Here is a 19,330-nt window from a genome sequence, read left to right as displayed (position 1 = left end):
TGGGGTGTTTAAAACCATGGGAGAGTCATACCTGTTCAAGATCACTCCTTTTCACTTTAAAGATTGCTTATAGAAGTCTGTCTAATGCTGATCTACCCTACTTTAGCCTTTTTAGTAAGTGGATGGATTGGTGTAGTATGCTGACTGGCTTTATCTTGGGCCTCAATGGGATAAGCTTGTCCAGGAGGATAACCTGGAGGGACACTACGGTATTGTGTTGCTTTAAAAAGTTGATAGGTAGCCTAGGAATGAACCAATAACCTGGCAGTGGCAACAGGTTTCTCTGTGGTTCCTCTTATATAAGACGAGTTAGGCCTGAACAGGTGGCCCCAACATGAACATTTCCAGTCCAGCTAGTTTTACAGGTGCGAGAGAATGTGTTGTGGACGTATGAACTCTGAACAAAGGGAATTGACAGTGAAACTTAAGTCTTTCTTCACCTGTTGAGCACCGAGGATCAAGACAGTGAGGTTTTCAAAGACAGAAAAACATTTAAATAATAGTAAAGGTGTACCATAACTTTAATACAGATATGGCATCAGTCCTGTCCGAGCAGCTCCAGTGCCCAGTGTGTTTGTGCGTTTTCACCGACCCGGTGAGTCTACCGTGCGACCACACCTTCTGCCGCCCCTGCATCAGCGCTCACCTGTTGCAGAGCTCAGTGAAGAGCCAGAGCCGCTGCCCAGAGTGCCGCGGCCCTTTCAGCCAGAAGGATCTCCGGGCTCACCGTGTCTTGACCAATATGGCAGATGCGGCTCGAGAGGAGGAGGAGAGCGGCCTCGCAGCGAGGGGACCAGAGGCACCGCAGGGACGCACTGTAGCCTCAGAGCTGGTGTGTCCAGAGCATGACGAGAAGTTCAAGTTGTTCTGTGAGACAGACCAGAGGTTGGTGTGTGTGATCTGTAGAGATGGAGAAAAGCACCGGGGACACACGTTCACACCTGTGAAAGAGGCAGCAAAGATCAGTAAGGTGTGTAGGTCTGTGGCAGCACAGTTCTTTTTAAACCTCATAATTGTACTTATACTGCCGTGTGAACGTCTTAAATGGTAAGAGATGTATATTATATAACTTTGCTTGCCTGTAGGTTTCCAAGTCTATATATGTTTAATTTCCTCAATCTGTTTTAATGTTCTATACAACAGTAAGTAACTTGATAAAACTTGCAAAATCTCTTTCTCTCTCTTAATTTCTCTCTTAATCGCTTTCTTAATCTCTCTCTTTCAATCTTGCCCTGTTTCTCTCTCTCTGTCATAAATATAATCTTTAAATCTGTAAACGCTGTTAAACCCATGCCAAAGTAGGCTACATGCCATGCATTCTCTCAGTCACAAGGAGTGTTGTGGTATGTATCTGTTCGAGAGCTCTGTTGGCTCTCTGGCCAGCATTCAATCAGATGTGCGTTGTAGACAAGGGCATTGTATACCGACAATGCACCTTTTAAAGTCAATTTCCCAGATGTTCACAGAGATCACATTCACAATAAACGCTGCCGATGTCGCCTCAAGCGGAAAATTATCTTTAGATGTCAAAGGTGGTGCATTGTAGACTATTCTGCTCCTCAAACCAGGCTCTCTGTATGTGTGATAAATAGAAAGGCATAAGCGACATAAGCAGCCACTTAGGGCCCGCGGCCGCTAGGGGTACCCCCAACTAGGGATGTTAACGGTTAACCGTTAAAGCCGCCGAAAATACATTTGACCAGTCAAGCTTATCGGTCTATAGGTTCATTTGCATAATTTTGTGGAATTAAATTGTCTCATTTGTATTTTCGTTAGTCGTCATGCATCTTATTTATCACACATATAGAGAGCCTAGTTTGAGGAGCGGAATAGCCTACCACCTGTCAGACAGCATGAGAGTAGCTCCTCAAAAAGCCTGTAGGCTACTGGAGTGAAACCTGCTTTTGTAAGCCTAAAAAATAACAATTCTATATGTAATCGTGTGTTAAAAACATGTGGCGACAATTAAAAAGTAGCTATTTCTATTTCTCAATCTCAACTTGTAAAGCGCGCCTCCCATTCACCATTTGGATGCCTAGGCCTACCGTTGACTATCAGCGTATCACCCACCACTTTGCAATGTGAGCTTGAGCCAGTAAAATTGTTTTAAACCTTTTTTTTTATCCCTTCTTCTCCCCAATTGGTAGTTACAGTCTTGTCCCATTGCTGCAACTCCCGTACAGACTCAGGGGAGGCGAAGATCGAGAGCAGTGCGTCCTCCAAAACACAAACCAGCCAAGCCGCTTCTTGACACAATGCCTGCTTAACCCAGAAGCCAGCCGCACCAATGTGTCAGAGGAAACACTGGCAACCGTGTTAGTGTGCATTGCGCCCGCCCCGCCACAGGAGTCGCTAGTGCATGGTGGGACAAGGACATCCCTGCTGGCCAAACCCTCCCTTAACATTCTGACCAGACCGCACGCACGTGTGCGTCTGCGTGTGCGTCTGCGTGCGCCATCTCACATTTGGATTTTGTCCCCCCACACCAGACGCTATCAGGACAGGCAGGTTGAAATATCAAACATTTTACCTGAAATGCACAAGGTCCTCTACTCCGACAATTAATCCACAGATAAAACGGTAAACCAAATTATTTTCTAGTCAGAAGTCCTTCAGACTTCTTCTTCTTATTTGGTCTTGATATGGCGGTTGGCAACCAACTGTAAGGTACATTACAACAACCGACTGGAGTGTGGACCTCAGTTCATCTTTCAATCACCCATGTGGGTATATTCTCCTAAAAACCAATGAGAAGATGGGAGAGGCAGGACTTGCAGCGTGCTCCTGGCCACGCAGACACTCGCTGATGCGTGCGAGCAGTGTGGGTGCAATGATTGAATAACATGTACAGTATGTGTACATTTATTTTGCAACGCTCACGCAGGCGACGTGTCCGGTCTGGTCAGCATGTTAGACCACTGCGCCACTCGGGAGGCCGGGCTATAGCCTTTTTACTGTAAGATGATAGGCTCGCTATTGTTGCATGTTTCCATTAAGCTCTTAATGAAAAATGTCCGACCCTTGTATGCATGTGTAACCGATATGAAATGGCTAGCTAGTTCGCGGGGTATGCGCTAATAGCGTTTCAATCGGCGACGTCACTTGCTCTGAGACCTTGAAGGAGTTGTTCCCCTTGCTCTGCAAGGGCCGCGGCTTTTGTGGCGCGATGGGTAACGATGCTTCGAGGGTGGCTGTTGTTGATGTGTGCGGAGGGTCACTGGTTCAAGCCCAGGTAGGGGCTAGGAGAGGGACAGAAGCTAAACTGTTACACATGCACAGTATCAGAGAGGAAGAGGCGAAGCGAGAGGTTCACTCTCGCCAAAATCTGTCCAAAATAAATCCAATGTGTTTCTATGGGGTTATTTTGGGACTAATCTTGTCGCCTGCCTTCCCGCCTTGGGACGACTCCCATTGTTAGGGCGGAAACATAAGCATCTCGTCATTATATACATATCTCTGATAGTATTTTCTGTTGGTCACGTCATTTTACTGGTTGGACATTTTCTTACCGTTTGTTGACCGGTTAATGAGGGTCAGTTAGTCGGCAGAATACCGACCAGGCATGCAAGGTACGTGCCCAGAGGTCCTGACCTCCAGGGTGCCTCCATTGATATTGTTAGTCACTCTCACTCAGATATCATTAATATGGCATAAGTCACTGTAAAATATGTAGAATTGCAGGAAATTAGCTTTAAAACGGCAAAAATGTATCTCCGCCCCATTGCAAAATGAGTAGATTACATGACATGTTTTATTTTTAAAAATTGCTTGCTTGGTAGGGGGGCATTTGATTGAATCCTGGTCTCTGTGTTGTTAGAACGTTCTGAGGGGAGCTCTGGGGTTCCTGGTGAAAGAGAACCGTGAAATGGAAGGACTGAACCAACAGCAGGCCTCTGAGATCATCAAGACCAAGGTGAGGGCATCTCTTTCTCTCTCACTCACACCTACACATAGTACAGAAAACATGCAACACTGCATAGAACATGTAAATTATCAACCCAACCACGCTGATAGATTTAATCTTGCCCAAAACGAACTGAATTGATCTGGCAACTGGAGGGCTGCTGGGTTCACATCCTCAAGACATTCCCTTACCGTTGTGCCTTTGGGTAAGGCCCTTAACGCCACAACATACTCTCCATCCAGTGGCGTTGCACTGCAGCTTGACCCTGTGCTCGTCTCAACTGTATGTGTGATGCGTGCTGTCTTGGGGGGGGGGGGGGTTGAGAACGGCGCAGAAGACACATTTCTGTTGGCTGTAACTAATGGACAATAAAGTTGTATTGTATGTGTTATTGTATTGAATAATTTACTAATCTGTGAATGTGACTTTAGTAAAGCTTGAAGAAAGTGGTGTGTCATACAGTCAAACATTTCCATCCCATCACAGGAGAAGTCTAAAAGCCTGTCGGCTCACATCTCCTCCTGTTTCGAGGAGCTGCACCAGTTCCTGAGGAGGAGGGAGGAGGAGTTGAAGGAGGAGCAGGAGAGGGAAGAGAAGAAAACTGTGGCGGCCATGCTGAAGAATGATTGTGTGATAGAGAACAGGCTGATGATTGGGAGGGAGATGGAAGTGACTCTGCAGTCTGCTCTGGAGATACCTAAGTCTGACCACTTTCTAGAGGTGAGAGGAGTCTCACAGAGTCTAGTTACTGGTTGTCTTGTGGTCTGCCTTTCATAATTAGTGATTTGATGCGTGTGTGTGTGTATGTGTGTTCACAGTGGTGGAGTGAAAGAGGCCTTCCTGTTATTGAGGGGATGAAGATAAAGGACACAGCCAAACCTAAGTGCAAAAACATTAAATATACACACGTGAATACAATGACATGAGCAAATATACTGTACCAGTCAAAAGTTTGGACACACCTACTCATTCAAGGGTTTTTCTTTATTTTTACTATTTTCTACAGTATAGAATAATAGTGTAGACATGAAAACTATGTAATAACATATGGAATCATGTAGTAACCCAAAAAGTGTTAATTAGGGCTAGGCCCCTTTTTTCTCCACTTCCTGTCTGAATGACGTGCCCAAAGTAAACTGCCTGTAGCTCAGGCCCTTAAGCCAGGATAGGCATAGAATTAGTACCATTGGAAAGAAAACACATTGAAGTTTATGGAAACGTTAAAATAATGTAGGAGAATATAACACAATAGATATGGTAGGAGAAATTCCAAAGAAAAAACAACCAGAATTTGTTTTTGAGAGAGACCATTCTCTTAGAATTGCAGGAGAAAGGTCATATTGAAAATTAGTTCCCTGAATGCAAATCCTATGGCTTCCACAGGGTGTCAGCAGTCTATGTTCAAGGTTTCAGGCTTGTACCTTCAAAAACGAATAAGAAATATCAGTTTTAGTAGAGGGACACAGTCTTGGAAATTCGTGTTTGCGCGCGCCATGAAGACATTACACACCTGCTAAAATCGGTTTCCTATTGAACATACTTCTTTCTGAAATAAATATTATAGTTTGATGACATTTTAGGGTATCTGAGGAGTAAATACAAATGTATTTTGACTTGTTGAAACAAAGTTTAGGGGTAGATTTTCGGATTCCTTTCTCTGCAAGTTGAACAAGTGGATTACTCAAATCGATGGCGCCAACTAAACTGACTTTTTGGGATATAGGACTTTATCTAACAAAACGACACTACATGATATAGCTGGGACCCATTGGATGACAAATCAGAGGAAGATTTTCAAAAAGTAAGTGAATATTTAATCGTTATTTGTGAACGTATGAAACCTGTGCCGGTGGAAAAATATTTTGATGTGGGGAGCCGTCCTCAAACAATCGCATGGCATGTTTTCGCTGTAATAGCTACTGTAAATCGGACAGTGCAGTTAGATTAACAAGAATTCAAGCTTTCAGTAGATATAAGACACTTATATGTACATAAATGTTTAAAATCCATAATATTTATGATTATTTATTTGAATTGCGGTCCCTCCAGCTCCATCGGAAGTTGTCCCGCTAGCGGGACTCCTATCCCTAAGAAGTTTTTAAACAAATCAAAATATATTTTAGATTCTTCAAAGTAGCCACCCTTTGCCTTGATGACAGCTTTTCACACTCTTGGCTTTCTCTCAACCAGCTTCATGAGGAATGCTTTTCCAAGGAGATCCCACATATGCTGAGCCCTTGTTGGCTGCTTTTCCTTCCCCCTGTAGTCCAACTCATCCCAAACCATCTCAATTGGGTTGTGGTCGAGTGATTGTGTAGGCCAGGTCATCTGATGCAGCACCATCACTCACCTTCCCGGTCAATTGCCCTTACACAGCCTGGAGGTATATTCTGGGTCATTGTCCTGTTGAAAAACAAATGATAGTCCCACTAAGTGCAAACCAGATGGGATGGCGTATTGCTGCAGAATGCTGTGGTAGCCATGCTGGTTAGGTTTGCCTTGAATTCTAAATAAATCACTGACAGTGTCACCAGCAAAGCACCCCCACACCATCACACCTCCATGCTTCACGGTGGGAACCACACATGCGGAGATCATCTGTTCACCGACTCTGAATTTCACAACAAAGACACAGGGGTTGGAACCAAAAATCTCAAATTTGGTCTCATCAGACCAAAGGACAGATTTCCACCGGTCTCATGTCCATTGCTCATGTTTCTTGGCCCAAGCAAGTCTCTTCTTCTTATTGGTGTCCTTTACTAGTGGTTTCTTTGCAGCAAATCGATCATGAAGTCCTGATTCACGCAGTCTCCTCTGAACAGTTGATGTTGAGTTGTTTCTGTTACTTGAACTCTGTGAAGCATTTATTTGGGCTGCAGTTTTAGGTGCAGTTAACTCTAATGAACTTATCCTCTGCAGCAGAGATAACTCTGGGTCTTCCTTTCCTGTGGCGGTCCTCATGACAACTAGTTTCATCATAGCACTTGATGGTTTTTGCGACTGCACTTGAAGAAACTTTGCAAGTTCCTGAAAGTTTCCTCATTGACTGACCTTCATGTCTTTAAGTAATAATGGACTGTCATTTCTCTTTGCTTTTTTGAGCTGTTTTTGCCATAATATGGACTTGGTCTTTTACCAAATACGGCTATGTTATGTATACCACCCCTTCCTTGTCACAACACAACTGATTGGCACAAACACATTAAAACACAAAAGAAATTCCACAGATTAACTTTTAACAAGGCACACCTGCTAATTGAAATGCATTCCAGGTGACTACCTCATGAAGCTGGTTGAGAGAATGCCAAGAGTGTGCAAAGCTGTCATCAAGGCAAAGGGTGGCTACTTTGAAGAATCTCAAATATAAAATATATTTTGATTTGTTTAACACTTTTTTGGTGACTACATGATTCCATATGTGTTATTTCCTCGTGTTCATGTCTACACTATTATTCTATAATGTAGAAAATAGTAAAAATAAAGAATAACACTGGAATGAGTAGGTGTGTCCATACCTTTGACTGGTACTGTATGTATAGGTCCTGTATTGCCTTCTGAGAGATGTGTTGTGTCTTTTAGACCAATATGGCCACCAGTGTCCCTACGATGAAGTATTGCTTTGATAGGAAATGTTTGTTCCAGACAGTCTAACTCCAAAATGGTGAACTTTTTGTGGTGGTTTCAACCCTGTCTGTCTCAGTTACAGGTCAAGGGTTAGAGGTCTGTCTGTGACCCCTGACTCTCTCAATCTCGGCCTCTACGAGACTCACCTGCCCTTCTGCATGTGGAAGGAGATGCTAAAGGTCGTCAAACCAGGTGAGAATGAGTACTGACTGAGGAAACCAGGTGAGAATGAAGACTGACTGGGGAAACCAGGTGAGAATGAGGACTGACTGAGGAAACCAGGTGAGAATGAGGACTGACTGAGGAAACCAGGTGAGAGTGAGGACTGACTGGGGAAACCAGGTGAGGAAGAGAACAGGGGGAAGTGTGTGTCTCTAACTCCATCTCTCTCTCTCTGTCTGTTGAACTCTTCCCCTCAGTTCCTGTGCGCCTCACCCTTAGCAGCAGTGATAATTCCTATTTAAAGGTATCAGAGGGTGGGGCCAGTGTCAGGCACGCAGACCAGGGCGGCTTCGGCTTCAAGTACTACCGTGACTACGCCGCCACCACCACCGTCGTCTCCACAGAAACCGTCCAAACAGGGCAGCACTACTGGGAAGTGGAGGTGGGGGGGAAGCTGGACTGGGGGGTGGGGCTGAAGGTGAAGGAAGATTCCGGCAAAGAGTCTGTCCTGTCTCCAGAGAGGGAGATAATGTTGCACCTGAAGCCTGAGAAGGGCCTGGTGTTCAGCCATGATGGTGTGGAGACGCCCCTGATGGCTGCTGGTGGTGACCCAGGTACTCAGGCTGAGGCCCAGGCCGGGCCTCGTAGGGTCGGGCTGTACCTAGACTGTGACAGGGAGATGGTGTCCTTCTATGATGCAGACAGCATGGTTCTCCTCCACTCCTCATGGTGCAGCTTCATCTCCCCGTGTTCCTTATGCCTCTGCACCGGGCCGTACATGGAGGGCCGCAACACTAACCCATTGACTGTCTGTTGGTACTGACCCAGCGGGCAAACTGGTTGCAATGACGTCATTATAATATATCTTTCTGACGTCATGGTCAGGTTTTGTTCACGTCTTTTTAGTAACCAGAAAAGGATGTATAAAATAGTACTTATTTTCATGATGTCTTCAGTTGGTAGTTATATAGTATAGTTATGTGGCATGTTCTAAACCAAAAAATAAATTTAAAAAGTTGTAATTTGGATAGAAGTCACATGCCAAATTTTGTCCACTACCTTTCTTGATTATGTTGAGTATTTCAGGAACTATTTACTAGCTAGAATTATCAAATGATCAATTTTGAGTTCATCCTTTTCTAAAATCTTTTTTACATTTTTATTGTTGACGTTAGGGGCATATTCTGTTAATAACTGCTTTGTGGTGTCCTTTTTAAGTAATCTTACCATGTATTTGTTGGTGAAGGCAGGGTTATGCTTTGTGGACAAAAACCCTCCAGATAGAATTTGTGTCCCCCAAGTTTTGTTTCCCCATAAAAATAAATATATAAATCTGTTGCTGTGCCCTTGAGCAAGGTAACTTTACTTAACTCTAATTGCTCCAGGGGTGCTGTACAATGGCGACACTGGCCGTGACCCCACTCCCTGCGGGTGTCTCAGGGGGTGTTGGGATTTGCAAAAAAACACATTTTCAATAAACACTTGTGTGTAACAAGATAAATATAAGCGACCCCAAATTATTATTAATTACCATGCCAATTTTGCGCTTCCAGGCCTGCCAGTAGTGCCCAATCTCACAATCTGAGGAGGGGGCGGAAGGGGGGATGTAAGAACGTAATATTTAGTAGTTAAAATCAAACAATATATTCTGACTTGGCACTGGTACCGCCTTCATTACCTTGTTTTTGACCGGGTTTTTTTCTCACAGAGGGAAAACAGTCACTTTTACAGACAGCTAGCTACAGATTCTATGCTAGCTTTGTTAAGTTTTGGTAGCGCTTAATAATTACAGCTAGTTAATGGCTATGCTAAGAAAAAAGCCAAGAGAATAAAAACTGAGGACTACCAAACCTAGAGCGATGCCGAGCTCAACAAGCATTCCGCTAGCCAGACCACGAGGAGCCGAGCGGCACTACCCGCAAATCCCCCACACCACCTGCTGATCAAAAAGAGTCTGGGCCTAGCACCTGCAGCACGAGGGTACCACCACAACAAGCACCTGTTTGTCTTGACACTTACCCGAGCCGCATGTTCAGTGGGGAAAAGCAGGCCTTTTGTAGTTAGCGCCTGGTTCAATCTCAGAGAGTGGTTTGAATGCTAGACTAGAGAGTGACTTAAATGCTCATTCGGACAGAGCTTTCACTCAAACTGGCTATTCAATATGGAAACATGCCAGTGGCATCACTAAAGGACTGGGGAAGCATGTGTTGGTGTTTCATTTACTGGAGAGTGAGACCAAATCATGGACACTGGACAGAGTGGAATCAAGTATAGCAAAAGGCAGTTTATTAAAGTCAAAGATATCTTGTCCGGCAGTTTAGCGTGACACGGACCTAATCATATGGCTCTTAAGGAGTCAGCTGAAAAGGATAACCTAAACAGAGATTACAGCAGATTTTATACATGGAATAATGTAGGTAGAATCTCTTCGTGTTGGTCTTCTGACTGGTCCTGAAGAGTTGGAGGCGGGTCTGCTCTGGCCTTAGCAGTAGCCCCATTGGTGCACAGCAGAGTCCTCTGCTCTTGGCACCCGACCAGTAGAGAAGGGAGTGAGGTGTGTGTGTTCGTGCGATGATAAAATATTTGTGTGTCCAGGAGTCATGAGATAAGGGGAACTGTAACTGGCCGTTACTGTCTGGGGCTAGGGGGTTTCCTAATTAGAGGGATGTGAGCAATTACTTAAGTCAGGCGGTTTAGTTTTGGCGCTCTAGCATCCTTGAGACACTGAAGAACCATTGTGTCAATGGGGAACCTTGTGTTGTGCAACATCAGTCTTGTGCCTTGAGTCATGGGGTGTGTTGTGCAAGAGGGCCCTAAGCCACGTATATGAATATATGTATATATGACAAATCCCCCTCTTCACGTCTATTAGACGTGAAAACTATAGCAGAGACAAGAAGAAGGATATAACGAAAACAAAAAGCCCCTCTCAAGTATGCAGCGAAGCGAGGTAAATGAGCAAGGACAAAAAGGAGACCACTCCAAGTGCTACACCTGGAGTGGCCAATCACACATTAGTAACCAAAAAACGAGAAAATGTTAAACCCTCAGGTCCATCCCTCTATACAACCTGTACCAGGTGGGCTCGTCGCCACCCGGGAACTTCAAACCTTCACAACAGGGAGGACAAACATCACTTTTTATTTATTTCGACAACATCAACTACAGCAAACCAAGGGTCCTCCTCTGTCAGGCCCACTCTCCTGCGAAAGCTTGATTCCGTATCAGCCTCTCCAATTAGAGCATCAAGCAACGGCATCATACCAGAGGCCCTTGCCACATCTGTCTCAGACTTCTTCAAACAAGGTATGATACAGGCAGCACAGCACATGAGTGTAAGAAAAACAACAACTAGGGTCAGAAATCCAGTAATCATCATTGCAGTGTACTTACCAAACCAACCACCCAGCCAGGGGAACAGTCCACTCTCCTCCACACCTGCAAGACCCTCCATCTCCACCGATAACCTTGCCAACCCACTCAGAGCTTTTGAAATGCTCCCATCCGGACTAGTATTGTTAGGGACAAACGTCCAACACTGTTCTCCAAACATTTTACATACACCTCCCTGGTTGGCCAGAATCATGTCCAGTGCTAGTCTATTTTGTCTACTGGTTTGAGAGGTAGCATCCAATTGTTCAGCCATCCCCGTAAGTGCTGTGTGGGTGTAGTTAACAAATCGCTGTTAATTATAATAAATATAATTGATCCAGGCATTTTGTTTAGCATCAACAATAGCTGGGCCAATAGTGGGCAATAAATGCCACAGGCCATCATTCCTGTTTAATGTCTGGAATTCGTGGGGGACCCCTATTGGGACCCCCAACAGGTTGGTGTGGATGTTATCTGTACCCTCGGACCAAGGAGCGTCACGGTTCTGCCGTCTCCTGGTTTGGTCCCGAGCCTCTGTGTCATGTGCAGCTCCCAGAAGTTGGTTAGCTGTAACCTCAATAATAGGCAATGGTGTTATCAGACTGGCCAAAGCACATGTGCCCTGACAATCTCCTTTCAAAATGGGGGTCAACCGCCTGGCAGGTCCACACATCCACCATACATCAGCAACACCTCTAGTTAATAGTGACATTAGTGATGCAGGCAGTAGTAGGGAGCCTCCCATAGTCTATACCTCTACCTGTACCAGTGATACAGCTGTAATATCCCCCATATGCCTTAACCCCCCACGGTGCCTTCTGGGGAGGGACTTCTGGGAACACAAGACTCAGAGTTTTACACGGGGTTGAATTTGGCTTAAACTTTCCAATATGCACATCCAACCTTCCCCATTACTTAGGACAAATGGGTGAGCAGCCAGAATAGGTCTGGCATGTCCACATACGACACAGTCCTTTCTATTAAGTGTTTTGGCTGTGTATCTCATATAGGCCAACCACATATTCTCCCTTTCCTCATAACCAGTTTCAGTCCCCAATTGGTCACTATCTGAGATGTCTTTTACATTTATTACCTGTACCAGATTGGAGAGCTTAGGTGATGGCGTGGGACTTGGTCTTGAAGTGGTGGAGGAGGCCGGCTGAACCCTGGTCCGTTGGAACTGGTGGTGGTTCTGGCAGTACTGTGATGGTAACATCCCCATCGTATCCTAATCAGACAGCTCAGGACTACAAGCAGTCCTGTAAAGCCCCATCCTCTCCCAGAGAACACATCATCAGCCAGAGATCAAGCAACACTTTCACTTCTATGAACGTACACAGTGATGAAAGGGCGGGGTCAGGGATTTCTTCATTAAGGAGTTGATCCCCGAGCTCTATTAGCAACGGTTCTTCTCCTTAACTCTGTGATCATTCGGCAGTGTCAGTGTGTCTCACCCTCCAAGTGCGATATGCCCCCAGGTCGGGTGAATCACCTTCTCCTTTAATTCACCTGTAATGCATAAAATCTTGGACATACAGGTTTGGTTAACAAACAGTTTCTCAATTGTTCTATCTGATTATATATTTAACTTCTATGCCTATTTGTTAGCTAGATTTAACTTCTATGCCTATTTGTTAGCTAGATTTTTAAAAATTTAAAAATTAGTTTATTATCCAATAGGCCCCATCCTATCCTAGACCACAATGTACCCCTCCCCCGTTTGATACCTGGCTCTGGCCAGGTATCAACCTTACCTACTCTAAATAATGACTTAGGTAAGATTAGTAAAATATTCTTATGTTCTACATTATAATATAGGAACGCACCTTTCATTTTCCACATGTCCAATTCTCCCTTGGGCTTGGGCGTCCATTCATATCTATCTTTTACCAATTATCTGTCAAGTGACTTATCTACTTTAAAATGTATCTGTGCTGCTTATATATGTTAACCCCTTTCTCTCCTATCTTATTTCACAGCCTACCTTGCTCATTTCCTGGTCCACCCTCTCCACTCTGCTCTCAAACCTTCAAGGTCTCAACAGTGCGGGGTAGACCCCTCTGTCTGCCTTTTTCTAATAATAGTCAATAACAACTATGTGTTCCTTTGCACTATTAACTAAGTGTCTCACTGTTTTGACTTTATCTGAAATCATGGATTTAAAAATAACAACATGTCTTATAATGTCAATCTCTAAAGTCCTTACATAACCTTAATAAACCTATCTCTATCCTATCAATAATCCTAAATCATCACATATGTCATATACCCCTGTCAATTTTAATACTATTTAAATAAAAATCTTCTAATGGCCAAAACAAATGCTAACCATATAAAATCCTTTCTTTACTAATAAGCTCTCTTTCCCTCCAGGATCACTCCTCTGAGAACTGAAACCTATTTCTTTACATTAATAATTTAAATGCTTATGTATTTTCATGCCCTATAGGCTTAAAATATCTCCTGTTCAAACCTCAATGTATCATATCTTCCCCCATTTATTATCGATGACAAATGGGATTTTTCTGCTATAATACCAAATCAATAACAGCCCATTCAAAACCGTCATAGCCAATGTTTAAAAACAGAATCCTGACTCCTCTGTGGTTAAAACTACAATTATGGTCAAGAGTTATAAACTCTATTATAATCAATTTACCTCAAAACTAGTATCCCAAATGACCACAAATTCATTATCCTCACTACATCCCCCCGTGGGTGATCAAACCACAGGAAAATGCAATGAAAATAGGTCAAAAGGTCACACCACCCTTTTACACTCGTGTTCCATACCATGTCTAGACATACCAAAAGAACCCTTTATCTTAAAAAAGTCCCTTGTCTAAATAAAACTCAGAAAGTAAAACTCCTAATATTATCTTGTCTCTCGGAACACGGAAACCCCTTAACCCAAACGTTTACCACAAAAACAAAACCTAATAATTATGATAATACCCTCAAATCATTCGTTTTAAATTTCCCCGATGTTTCATGTAACTCATTCAGACAACTGTGATAAACGTGTACTGTCCCTTTAAAAATTCCCAGCCAGCCATACCAGTTTGCGAGCCGGTCATTGTTCACCATAATGAAAACAGATCACATTTAGAATACGTTTACTTATTGTTCGAATTCTCTGGTGTTACCTAAACAAAAACCAATAACTTTTAGCAACTTTTGAAAAGTAACTCAAAGCTATAATTCACACATTTTCCCTCTAAATGACACAACCAATTTTCTCTAGCATAATTTAATACGGCCACACCCGGTGGGGAAAGAACAAATTGTATCCCGTTCCTCCTATAATACCCAATGCTAAATTCAAAGTTGTGGTTAAATATATGGATTTGCCAATCATTATCAAATGTTAAATATACAGGTTTAGTAATTTTATCAAATAGATTAGTATAGTTCAAATAAAGATATGCGTTTATTAGCGCTCAACCTGGATTCAGAACGCAGCAACTAGCCAATACAATATCAAAAATAACTGTCTTATTCATGCATCTAGGCAAAACATCTAGTTACTCCAACTGAGTTTAGCAGCAAAACTATCGTATAAGTAAAATCAACTTCTCAACTTTCTCCACTCCAAAGTGTAAACTTACCATATACTTCGCTAAATTTATATAGTATGTCAGCCAATCCATAACAATAATAACATTAGTCTTTAAATTTAACCTAAATAAGTTATTAACTGTATTCTCTCTACTCCGAATTGGTTTTAAGTTTTCTGTTATGTGACCAGCATTCAAACAGGCTCCCCGTCGACTGGGAGCACGTTGAGTGCTGCAATACTGCCATCTTCTGTCCATTCTCTGCACAGCTCTCCTCTATCGCCCATGTCCCTATCTTTAGCTCCGCTTCTGCTCTCTCTCTCTCTTTTGTGCCCTCGTTTTTAAACATGTGTGTCTTGTTCCTCTCTGTCTCACTTGCTCTTGCTTTCTCCACTGCGTCCTCTAGCCCTTTCTGCATAGATTGGAGTTTCCCCCATGTAGGGGTTCCCCCGCTAAAGTAACCTGCTTGTGTCCATTTTAGTTTTATCCCTAGCCTTGCCCAGGGAGGGAGAAATGGCCCTCTAACTGGGCGAGGTTCCTTTTTCAGGGGAGGCGGAGTTTGATGCCGCATCACCTGAGTCAGGAGTGTCTTCATTTAAAATCGAATTTAGGCCGCTCAAATCAGCTCTGACTTCTGTCAGTGTTCTGGAAGGAATTGGAGCTGGAGTGCAATGTGTGAGGTGGTGCCAAGGTGCGCCTGATTTACCTTTGACCTGAACTGAGTGTGAAGTAACCTCCTTCACTTCGTACGGTCCAGTCCACCTGGGTTCCAGCCACTTTCTCTTGTGGACTTTAACCCTCACCCAGTCACCAACTTTTACCTTCAGTGGTGGCGTGTCTCCCGGCAGCTCCCCCTCTTGGACCTTGCGAACCTGGGTAGAGAGTGCTGCAGAGAGTTCCGTCAGTAGTTTCACATAATCAGACATCAAGAGCGGGCATATGACCTCCCTCTCTTGGTGGACCAGGCATGACTCTTCCAGTCATTATCTCATGAGGAGAGAGATGGGTGCCTGCCCCTGGAGAGGCTCTCATGGCCATCAACGCCAGAGGCAGGGCTTCAACCCATGTCAACTTCGAACCTGCACATACTTTTGCTATCTTAGCACACAAATAAATTTTTCCGACTTCACTTCATACATAACCTATTTAAAATAGGACGGTTTTCCATGCAGATTTCAGTCCATTTAACTTCACTTCATACATAACCTATTTAAAATAGGACGGTTTTCTATGCAGATTTCAGTTCATTTATCATTTAACTTCACTTCATACATAACCTGATCAACAGGACGGTTTTCTATGCAGATTTCAGTTCATTTATCATTTAACTTCCCTTCATACACAACCTGATCAACAGGACGGTTTTCCGTGCAGATTTCAGTTCATTAATACACCTGGAACCACACCTCAGACACAGCCTAAGTAATAGGTCTATGCAGATTCGGTTCAACCACACCTCATACAAGACCTATTCGATAGTACACAACTTATCAATAGGACATTTTACATGCAGATTCGGTTAACAAGTCTCCATTGAGACATCAATTTAAACATTTATCAATATATTTTCCATGCAAGATATCTTTTAACCATGCCTTAATTTCTTAAAAGTAATTTAACAGCAATTCATACTCACGCTCAGTACTACTGATCAAAAATTTGGCAATTAACTAAAATATAATATGCAGATTTTTGATTTAACAGGCTCTGCTTACTTTTTATGTCGAGCGCTCTGATCAGTTTCCTGAGGCAAGTTGAATGGCCGATGTCTCCTGGTGACAGGTCACTCTTCCGTCTGGTTTGCGCTCAATGATTTGTCTCCTCTCACACCAACTTGTCATAGATCGAATTCAGATGTTAAAACCATCCTCTGCTACCAAGTTTTGTTGGTGTTTCATTTACTGGGGAGTGAGACAAAATCATGGACACTGGACAGAGTGGAATCAAGTATAGCAAAAGGCAGTTTATTAAAGTCAAAGATATCTTGTCCGGCAGTTTAGCGTGACACGGACCTAATCATATGGCTCTTAAGGAGTCAGCTGAAAAGGATAACCTAAACAGAGATTACAGCAGATTTTATACATGGAATAATGTAGGTAGAATCTCTTCGTGTTGGTCTTCTGACTGGTCCTGAAGAGTTGGAGGCGGGTCTGCTCTGGCCTTAGCAGTAGCCCCATTGGTGCACAGCAGAGTCCTCTGCTCTTGGCACCCGACCAGTAGAGAAGGGAGTGAGGTGTGTGTGTTCGTGCGATGATAAAATATTTGTGTGTCCAGGAGTCATGAGATAAGGGGAACTGTAACTGGCCGTTACTGTCTGGGGCTAGGGGGTTTCCTAATTAGAGGGATGTGAGCAATTACTTAAGTCAGGCGGTTTAGTTTTGGCGCTCTAGCATCCTTGAGACACTGAAGAACCATTGTGTCAATGGGGAACCTTGTGTTGTGCAACATCAGTCTTGTGCCTTGAGTCATGGGGTGTGTTGTGCAAGAGGGCCCTAAGCCACGTATATGAATATATGTATATATGACACATGCCTCTTGTAAAGAGCATTTGAAAAGCATGATTTTATGGAAGACCAGAAATGTCCACTCTTGTGAATACAGAGCAGCTAGGAAGATTGAGGACACTGTGGAGTTTCTTGAGGTGATTGAGCTTCCTTTGTGAGGGAGTTTGGATGCGATTGACTCGATGGCATCTCTTCTAAATGGTAAGCTTATTTATTATTATTACTTAGTATTGCCCTGGCCGCCGTGCCAGAATTATTAACTCATTGTTTTTTTCTCATGTAGGCCTCTACTGGTTGTTTAGCGATTAGTTCTTTTTGAGGTTGGTTCGGTTTTGGTTTAATGATTACAAAGTAGTCACAGTTTTCAGTTTCGGTTTCCATTCTTTTTTTTAAACATTAAATGCATTGTTGAATGCTGTAACAACACAGTCTAAACAGTTGAACTAAACTCATGAGGTGTTAAAAAATGATGTTCTTCTAGAATCAGTGAATATATTTAATTAAGTTAAATGATCAAGAATTGCTGTAAATATCACAGTGGACCTTTTAATGTCACATTTCCCTTGTTTAATCTCAGTATGGAATGGCAATGATAAGTGAGGTATGGCACAATATAAAGGTGAAAGGTGTATGCCGTATGTTCACCTTATAACATGGAGAATGATAGTTGTCATTGCAAAAAATCATGGAACTCAAATACAGAATGTAAACTCTGGTATTTAGTAAGCTGTAATTATTTGAATAGGGACCAGCAGGAGAGAGCAGACTCACCTGTTCCCAGCTGTGTGTCCATGGAGAGTGACCAGTCAATAATAATTCCATTAAACTTCAGTGAGGGAGTCTTTCCTACTGAACAGAAGTGAGTGGCTCAGGTTGTATTAAGGTATTTTGGACAAGCTTTACTGTATGACTTTGTGAAAGGAACTTTAGAAGTATAGATGCCCTCTTTAGTCTAATCTAATGAATAATAGGATACAGAGTGTAAACAGGAAACTTTAGTGGTGTTTCTATATGGGGTTATCTTTAAAACCAACTGCCCATTCACTCATGTTTACAGCAAACCAGGTGTTGGGGCTGTTGGCTGTTTCAGAAATGTAAGCACTCTCAAATTTGCAGATGGAGCTATGGATGGAAGGACTGACAGATCACGAGATCAACATGATTGCTGTTAACATAGTTTGAAGCTATACGTTGTTTTATTACAAAGACTCAAATGACAACAAAAACATAGTGTACCTTTTAATGGTGTTCATAGCTAAGGGTACTGTTGTGAGTATATAAATGATTGTGTTCACCTATGTGAGTGCTATAAAGAGGTGTGTATATAGTTACCTGTAGTGTCTGTAACCTTGTGTTTTGTCTGTACATTCCAACAGGAGGGATCAGAGTCTGAGACTAACAGTCATCAAACAGACCTGGCATCCATAGCCAAGGTGTGTTTTATAGTCACATATTATTTATTGAAATTCAACAACAATTCAAATGCTCTCCTCTGATTTGATCTTTATCTTCCTCAGTTGTTTGAAGACAAGTCCCTCTCATATCTAAAGTCTCATCTGAAGAAGTATAGAATAATTCTGTGTCCAGATTACCCAGGGTCAGTGGGAGGATGAGGAAGTGATGGATGCTGAAGATTAGGAGCAGGAGAGCAATGCCAGCAAAGGGGCTCTGAAGATCACAATTCATGTCCTGAAGAGTATGAACCAGAAAGAACTTGCAGACACACTGGAAAAAAGTAAGAGCTATCTATTTTAATATTGATTTTATATCGACACAGAGTTGAGAGAATTCCTACACTCTCGCATTCACTGAGAAATACCAGCATATTAGAAATCAAGAGTTGTAGGAAGCTTCATCTGTGTATTCTGCAGTTTGCAAAGAGTTGTTGGATGTCATCAGAGATTTCCAGTTTATTTGAATGGTCTAGAAATGTTTCAACCCTTGAAGCTGCTTCCCCACAGTTTTCAAAGCATATATTTGCCCCAGATTCTTCTCCACAACTGCTAACCAGGGTATGGAAATACTTCCAATTGACTATTAAAGTTTGTCTCCATGAAAAAAGAATGACAGCATGATTCACATATTTATAAGCGAGTCACTTTAACTTATTCATATGCTAATAAGTAGATTAGGCCACACTTCCTACATGATGTTAACATTTTAATATGAAATACTTATGCATTGATAGGTCCCTATGGAGAGCTTGC

At 42.8% G+C, this 19,330-nt stretch overlaps 1 protein-coding gene across 1 annotated transcript; it reads left to right on the top strand.

The window, feature by feature from the left end:
* The first annotated feature begins 532 nt into the window (after nucleotides 1-532).
* Nucleotides 533-8,513, top strand: LOC120037515 (nuclear factor 7, brain-like). Its single transcript, XM_038983547.1, has 6 exons — nucleotides 533-970; nucleotides 3,818-3,913; nucleotides 4,391-4,624; nucleotides 4,723-4,787; nucleotides 7,605-7,720; nucleotides 7,948-8,513. The coding sequence occupies exons 1-6, from the start codon at nucleotides 533-535 to the stop codon at nucleotides 8,511-8,513; spliced, it is 1,515 nt and encodes a 504-aa protein (XP_038839475.1).
* The last annotated feature ends 10,817 nt before the right edge of the window (nucleotides 8,514-19,330 follow it).

This window comes from Salvelinus namaycush, unplaced genomic scaffold (assembly GCF_016432855.1).
Source record: "Salvelinus namaycush isolate Seneca unplaced genomic scaffold, SaNama_1.0 Scaffold174, whole genome shotgun sequence".
In the NCBI taxonomy this organism is placed as follows: Eukaryota; Metazoa; Chordata; class Actinopteri; order Salmoniformes; family Salmonidae; genus Salvelinus; species Salvelinus namaycush.
This window is presented reverse-complemented; position numbering and strand designations above follow the sequence as displayed.